Source organism: Cetorhinus maximus, chromosome 1 (assembly GCF_964194155.1).
Source record: "Cetorhinus maximus chromosome 1, sCetMax3.hap1.1, whole genome shotgun sequence".
NCBI classification, from domain to species: domain Eukaryota; kingdom Metazoa; phylum Chordata; class Chondrichthyes; order Lamniformes; family Cetorhinidae; genus Cetorhinus; species Cetorhinus maximus.
In genome coordinates, this window is record NC_135879.1 from 53,300,584 (window position 1) to 53,308,798 (window position 8,215).

General features: G+C 46.0%; 1 protein-coding gene across 1 annotated transcript; it reads left to right on the forward strand.

Annotated features, from left to right (window-relative positions):
• On the forward strand, nt 1-1,606 carry LOC144679868 (neuropeptide Y receptor type 5-like). The gene has a single exon (XM_078540752.1). The coding sequence runs from the start codon at nt 125-127 to the stop codon at nt 1,466-1,468; it is 1,344 nt and encodes a 447-aa protein (XP_078396878.1). The 5' UTR covers nt 1-124; the 3' UTR covers nt 1,469-1,606.
• Nucleotides 1,607-8,215: the final 6,609 nt, after the last annotated feature.

Genomic DNA, 8,215 nt, shown 5'->3' on the forward strand with positions numbered 1-8,215 from the left:
ATTTTTTCCCATGGTGCATTAACATCCTTCATATCTCACATTTTAACTGATTCTTCCTAATTATGGACCACATGTATTTTTTATAAACACTAGTTCTGAATATTTATAAATTCAGCAGCCCAAAATGAATCTTGAAGATAAAAATACAAATAATATCACTGTTACTTTGGAAAATGGCAATAACACTACCATATATGGACTAGGTCTCCCTTCTTGGGATGACTATAATGGAAGTATCCATGATATAAGATATTTACTGGTTGGAATCTATACATTTATTACTGTTCTAGGGCTTCTTGGCAACTTTTTTGTTGTAATTGCACTGTGTAAAAACCTAAAACAGAAATCAATGATTAACTTTCTGATTGGGAATTTAGCCTTATCTGACATTTTAATTCTATTGTTTTGTTCACCGTTTACACTGACTTATGTTCTTCTAGACCAATGGATCTTTGGGGAGATCATGTGTTATATAGTACCATTTGTTCAGTGTGTGTCTGTCATGGTTTCTATACTCATGCTAATGTCAATTGCCATGGTTAGGTATCATATGATAAACAATCCATTATCCAACCATTTTACCATAAATACGGGATATTTGGTCATGGGAACAGTGTGGATTATTGGATTTACTATTTGCTCACCATTACCTATCTTTCATAAAATCATAGACCTAAGTGAAACTGTTCACTTAGACTCCTTAAAAGATAAATACTTATGCATTGAGTCATGGCCATCTGACTCTTACAGAATTGCTTACACATTGTCCTTGTTAATCTTCCAGTATATTTTGCCAATAATTTGCCTAACAATCAGCCATGCTAGTGTTTGCAGAAAGGTAAGTGCCACTGTGCCCAGCAGACAAAGGAGATCCGAGGAGAATGAAATGATTAATTTAACTATACACCAGCCTGCTAACAAGCAGTTTCAAGCACAACAAGGATGGAACTATTCCTTTCTGAGAAAATACAAGAAGAGATACAGCAAGAAGTGTGCCAGTGTCATGCCTGCCATGTCCAATGTCCACAAGAATGGCCAGATTCACCATGATCTCTTGGTAATCCATGGTTCAGAGAATACGCAGCCTTTACCCACTTCCTTTCTACCAGGTGTACCTGTATGTTTTGAACTGAAAGCAATGGAGCCTGAAGAGCATGCCAATTCACATAATGTTTCAGTGACACCAAAATCCATCACCAGGTTGAGGAAACGATCACGCATTGTTTTCTATAAACTGACCTTAGTAATTGTTGCTTTTACTGTCAGCTGGATGCCTCTGCACATCTTTCACCTTTTAACTGACTTCAACGCAAATCTGATTTCTAACAGGCACTTCAAGCTGGTATATTGCATCTGTCACCTGCTGGGTTTGCTATCCTGTTGCCTGAATCCTGTACTGTATGGATTCTTGAACAATGGTATTAAATCCAGTTTGCAATCCTTGGTCAAATGCTTTTGGGTAGAATAATACCTATAGAGGGTAATATCAGGGTTTGGCAGCAGACAAAATAACTGAACAAGTTTGTCAGTCAATAGTACAGTTTACATCAGGTCACTAAATTCTATGTGCCATTGTGATCAATATCGACTCCTGAGTCATTCTAATTCATTCCTTGATGTTCTATTCTGAAGGTGTTCTTAAATAAGTTCACTACCTTACTTCTTGCTTACTGAAATCTCAATAGAAAATGAAGTAAAAATTTCGCCTCCACAGTATAGTGATGGTAAACAGGAAATAACAATTGAAAAAAAATGCTAGTCCTAGCTATGTTCTGAAAATACATTGATATAGGAAAGGGGAATTTTTATTCACTGATTCAATCTCATGGATATTTATTGGCATAAACGTAAACATCATTTGCATGATATATTCTTGTGCTTTGTGGGCTGTACAAAATAGATCAGTGTCCCAATTTTATTTAAATCTCTAATGTTACCACAAATCTTTTTCTAAAAGCATATTTTGATTTCACGCTTTCTGAACCAAAGAGGAATCACCAATGCAGACAGTCAGCTTAGATTCTACATCCCAAGCCTTGTTACATTATCGTAACCTGAAGAGAAGCCACACATTCAGACAGTAGTTAATATATATCCCTTGTCCTTAGTTTACCATCAGATACAATGGCCTCAACCATGTTCTTAAATTGATATTTTGCAAATTAAAGCTCCCACTAGAATTAATGACTTGAAAAATATCTTGTATACACCATCTAAATAATGTTTTATATGCTGTTGAAATGTTCTGTGTATTACTTGTAATGTACTCATTTAATATTAACTTTTAAAATGAGTACTATATCAAAACCATTCAGGAAGATATTTTGTTTATGTTTGTATAGAGATCCACAGTGTTGATAGAAATTACTTTGAAATGTACCATCACCTCAGTTGTAAGTGTTAGAATTCTGATAAAAATCATAGATTGCTCTTTGCTTTTTACTCATTTCAATGAGAATAAGAAATGAGAAATGATTTGTTGTTGATGTTTTTATCCCACCGATCTTACACAATCAGTGATGACTTCATCTCTCTTCTGTCAAATGCCTGTGAAGGAGAAAAATAGTTTCAGTTGAATTTCATTTTGAATAACTGTGTAACTTTTTTTTGAACAACTGGAGTTAGCTTTCTGGACTGCCAGTTTTAAGCAGCCATTCAGAAGAGATATTTTTATTAAAACCAGTCACAATGGCATGTAACACCTCAGCAACTCATCCAAAGGAGTGTTAAGATTGTAAATTTCACATTCAAAACTGTCATGTGGCTTAGTTCTGATTGTGAAATAATGTATAGAGCAAAATAATGTAATAATGTATTGAACTGGAACAGGGTACAATAAATATATAATTACTAAAACCTGAAAATATTTAACAAAATAAGAACAGAATGATGCATTCAGAATATTATATCCTTTTGTATTTCTGTGGGCATCACAGATGCAACTGACTCCTGCATGTACTTGTTTAATAAATATGGAATTCATGATTTAACTTCTCTAGCTTCCATAACTTTGATGAATTGCCACCTTCTTTGATATAGGGCAGAATTTTCTGTTTGACGTCGGGGGGGTGGGCCCCACACATCAGCGTGTAAAATGACGCGCAGTGATGTAGGGCAAGCGTCCCGACGACACGGCGCGCCATCATGATATTTTGCTGGGTGGGTGCATGATGAAGTTCGACTCATGCCCGCCATTAATTAACGGGCTAGTTAAGGCTCGTAATTCATCAATCGACGGCGATTTTCAGGCGCCCGTGCGATCTTCGGCTCGGCACACGGGTGCAACGGGCAGGCGGGTAAGAGACTTTTTTATGAACCTCATTCATGGGTGGGATAAGAGGGCTCAGTAGGGTCGTGAGTCTGCTCTGTGAAGTATTTATTGGAGGAAGTTTTTTAAACTTGCCTGTGTGATCTATAGTAGTTCAGAACGAATTCCAGCAGCTTTCCGTGTACTTTGAACCTTCAGGTCAGCACTCTGCAGCCAATAATCTTTATCAGGCCTGCAGCTTTCCGGAGGCCTCCCCTTAGCCTGAGTATCGGTTCTGACATCTCCACTGGAGGCAGCTCCTCTGAGGAGGAAGGGAGGGCTAGAATAAGGAGGAGGCCAGGAGTGCACAATCAGCCTCCATGGGAGCCACCTTTGGGAGGCCAGACGCAGGCACAAGGGGTGCAGGCCAAGAGGTAGTCCAAGGTGGAAGGGGCCGCAGAAGACTCCACTATCCTGCTGCCAGGGTTTACAGGCGGCGAAGCAGCTACCTCAATATAACTGAGGTGCAGTGCCGAAGGAGGCTCCGAGTGTCAAGGGAGACAGTCAGCTACATCTGTCAGATGAGATCTCTCCTAACTGTGTTGGCGGACACCCCATGCCAGCGGCTCTGAAGGTCACAGTTGCCCTCCACTCCTATGCATCTGGCTCCTTCCAGGGCTCGGTGGGTGATCTTTGCGGTGTCTCCCAATCAGCTGTCCACACTTGTGTCAAGCAGGTTACAGACGCTCTGTTCAGATGGGCATTGACCTTCATCCACTCCCGCTGCGAACAGGCAAGTCAGGCACAGTGAGCCAGAGGCTTCGCGGCCATTGCTGGCTTCCCCCACATCCAGGGTGCAATAGACTGCACACATGTGGCCATCAAGGCGCCAGCAGGTGAGCCCGGTGCCTTCGTCAACAGGAAGGGCTTCCACTCCATGAACGTGCAGATAGTGTGTGATCACAGGATGCAGATTTTACAAGTCTGTGCAAGGTACCCAGGCAGCTCCCACGGCGCCTACATCCTCAGACACTCCCAGGTGCCGAAGCTCTTCAGTGCTCCAGCTCGGCTGGATGTCTGCTGGATGACAAGGGCTATCCCCTCAGAAGGTGGCTCATGACGCCTCTCCACCATCCAATATCAGAGGCCAAGCAACGGTACAATAGGAGCCACGGCTACACAAGGGCTGTGGTGGAGAGAGCCATTGGTCTTCTCAAGATGCACTTCCGATGCCTGGACCGCTCAGGGGGTGCACTCCAGTACCCCCCAGATCGCGTCACTGTGATAGTGGTAGCATTCTGCACTCTGCTCCATCTTGTGCTGAAAAGGGGGGACGCAATGGATGATGAAGACATTGACGCAGTGGATGCGGCTGCACATGATGAGTCCAGCACTGGTTCTGAGGATGAGCACGCACAGGGGAATGATGTGAGGCTAAACACTGACCCGGAACTACATCAAGGAAGTAGGGACACCCGGGAGGCTTTAATTCAATGAATCTTCAGCTAGCACAACACAAATGGATCAGCAGGACCAGCCTTGCCTGACGCTTCCATACTCGACATATAAGTGCTAAATCTGCCAGGTCATCATCCGGAACTAAGGGCTTTGGACATAAACTAGAATGTCCAAACAAATGCTCATGACATTTATCTTAACCATACAGATGCAGAACAAAGGAGCCACCCTCAGCCATGGTAACACATCTGATTTTTATTTTAACCATCAGATGTTCTCACAAATCCAAAACAAAATGTTAAGCAAGCAGAAAAAAAAAATCTAATCTCGGGCCAACACAAAAGCACCAGTGATAAACCCGTGATGTGCCTAAGCTGCCTTATGTTTATGTTTCCGGGTGCTACGTCTTGGTGCTGCCCCATCGCTCGGAGTGGCATCTGAGACAGCCTGCTGACTCTGCTGTCCTGTTGGCCTCGATGACCTTGGTAGCCGTCCTCTGGCCCGTGGAGCCTGTGAGGGAGCTGCCAGTTCCACTGCTGGCATTTCCCCAGTCGTCACAGCCTCACCCGATGAAGCGATCACTGGGAGAGGAGCGGAGGAGCTGGTGCGCACATCTGGAGTGCCGTGAGAGGAGCCCGCAGAGACGACAGGCAGCTGCTGCACCGACGTGAGGTTGTCCCGGACCTCCCTGCTCACCATCGATGGATGGGCAACGAGCTGGGAAGCTTGAAGCCCACACCATCTCCCACATTGGCACTGACCAGCTGTGGCCACTGGCGCTGTGAGGGCTTGCATGTCCGAATGTAACCCCAGTAGGACCTGATTGTTCTCCTAGAGGCCCCTCGCCACGAGAATCGCCACTCTCTCCATGGAGGAAGCATGATGCTCTGCTATGAGGCTCATTGTATCAGTGATGCTCCGCATGGACTCCTCCATCATGGGCACCAAGCGAAGCATAGTCTCAGGTAACACTCCCAGATGCTCTCACACACCCGGCCGCATTTCCTCCAGCTGGTGCATCGCAGACAACTCCAGAGGCACATCATCACGCACCGACTGAGCATGTGCCTGGTCCCCTGCAGCCCTCTGACTGCTGGCACCATCGGCACTCTCTGAGGGGTGACATTATTGAGGTTTTTAAACTTATGAGGGGCATAGATAGGGTCGACAGAAAGGAACTTTTCCCGTTGGCAGAGGGATGAGTAACCAGGTGGCATAGATTTAAGGTAAGGGACAGGAGGTTGACAGATAATGTGATGAACAATTTTTGCACACAGAGTGAAAGGGTGGTGGACGCAGAAACCCTCCTAACATGTAATAAGTATTTGGATGTGCAGTTGCGATGCCATGGCATACAAAGCCATGGGGATAGTGCTGGGAAATGGGATTAGGAGACTTAGGTGCGTGTTTGACCCGCGCATCCTTGAAGGGCCGAAGGGCCTTTTTCTGTGCTGCACACCTCTGACTCTATCACTCTGTGACTGAGCAATGTTGCAACAATAACGAATTTAACAATCATCAGTGCTATGGATGTTGGGAGTACATTGCAGATCTCACTGTTGGCCTCAAATATCTGGCTGTGCCACCCCAGCCTCACTGACACCAGTTGACCTGGGTGCAAGCTCCAGGGCCTCCTGTTCGAAACGGCTTAACATGAGGAGGTGAGCCTGGCCGCCTCCAGTCCTCGAACGCTCAGACTCATTGTGAGCATTCTTCTCCTGAGAAAGAGAGAAGACCATTCATTGTGGCAATTTGCACATGGACTCTGCACGTGCCCGCCGCACCCCAGCCACAGTGGCCCATATCAGGCCTCCAGTGCCTCCTCTCCCCACTACTGCTGATCAGTCACACAAAGATAGTACACCTGCTCCCAACCCCCCCCAACGGCCACCTTGGACACATTCTGCATCCATCACTTTAGGAAACACACGGTCTTTGCTCCCATAGCAAGGAGGCGCATCTACGTGCTGCGTCGAGGGCAGCAGATGGCTTTTGGCCACGACACCTTGAGGCTCCCCTTCCACAATCTCATCACCGTGAATAGGACATGTGTTGGAGTTCTGAGTATGCACCGAGCTGCATCTCCTGCAGGTTGCCCCCAGACTAGTCATGTGCGACTAAGAGCAACACATGGTGTGGGGGAGAACTCATCTCCTCATGAACCACTCAGGCTAATCTAAGCATTGGCACTATCTGCTTGCCCATCCAGCGTACGAGAAATGCCCAACATGTTTCAATGCAGTCACGACAGGAAGACTTGGGGGGAGAGGGGGGGCCTCAAAGGCTAAGGCTACCTGCTGGGTTAACTGCCCAGTGCCAGCATGGTACTCATCCTTCCAGAGCGCAACAAGTCGTTGAAGCACTTGCAACACTGGATCCAGGTGCGCCGCACCACATCGCGGGAGCTCACCATCTCCGCCACCTCCTCCCAGGCACGTTTGGTCATGTGGGGGGGCCTCCTCCTCCCAATCCTGGGGGATCAACACCTCCCGCTGTGCTGCCACCTCCTCCAGGAGAGCAGCAAGGCAGTCATCAGAAAAACGAGGGGCACATTGGCCCCCCCGCTGGCCTACCCTGCAGCCTGCCCTGCTCCTCTGCCCTTCCCTCCAGCCTGCCCTGCTCAGCCGACCCCCTGTGGTGTGACCTGGAAGTGGCCATTGTGAGCAGCCTACAGGAGGCTGCCAGGCCTTCCTTTAAACAGACTGCTGGGTTGCCATTGGACCCAGCGGCCTGTGCTCTCCCGCCGCAGCCCACACACTCCTGCTATTCACAGGAGTTGGCAAATACGCTGGGCGGCCCTTAATTGATCCGACCGTGTAAAATGGCGGCACGGACCTGATTGCGGGCGCCGATCGGGTCCACGTCCGCCCGCAGCCACTCCAGCTCCGCCCGTCTGACAGGCAGAAAATTCTGCCTATAATGTTTAATGATACACTGAAGAGAGCAGTGCAATTTCTGGCTGCTTTCTGTTTGGGAAATGATAAGAACAAATAATGCGGGAAATGTTCGAGTAATACGCATTCTTGTTGACTTATCACTGAGGCATTTCAGACATTATTTGTCTTCCAGTCTGTTCTGCTAAACATGTTCCTATGTGTTATTCTCCAGTGTGTCCTACTAAGCAGAAGAAAAGGCAAGCAATTTCAAAGTGAACAACTCACAAGTAAGAATCAGGTTTTTCACTGAAGTGAATGAAATATCAAGAGGACATAAGCTTGCAGAAACAATGCTCTCACATTTGAATATTGAATTCTTTTGGAACTGTGCACATTATTTCTGTCACTGAATGAAGAGTGATATAATGTAAATCTTTAAGCTGCGCATTTCTTTATCATGGTATTATGTGAATAAATTGAAAATTGGTGACTTCTGTTTCTGAATTTTAATACACTATATATTTTTTGAATGGACAGCCATGTAATGAGTGATGCAAACAGTGGAGTGGGGAGAGGCAGAGCTATTTCTGAATGTAATCAAGGCTCACAAGTATGTACTGAAAACCTCGCAGCG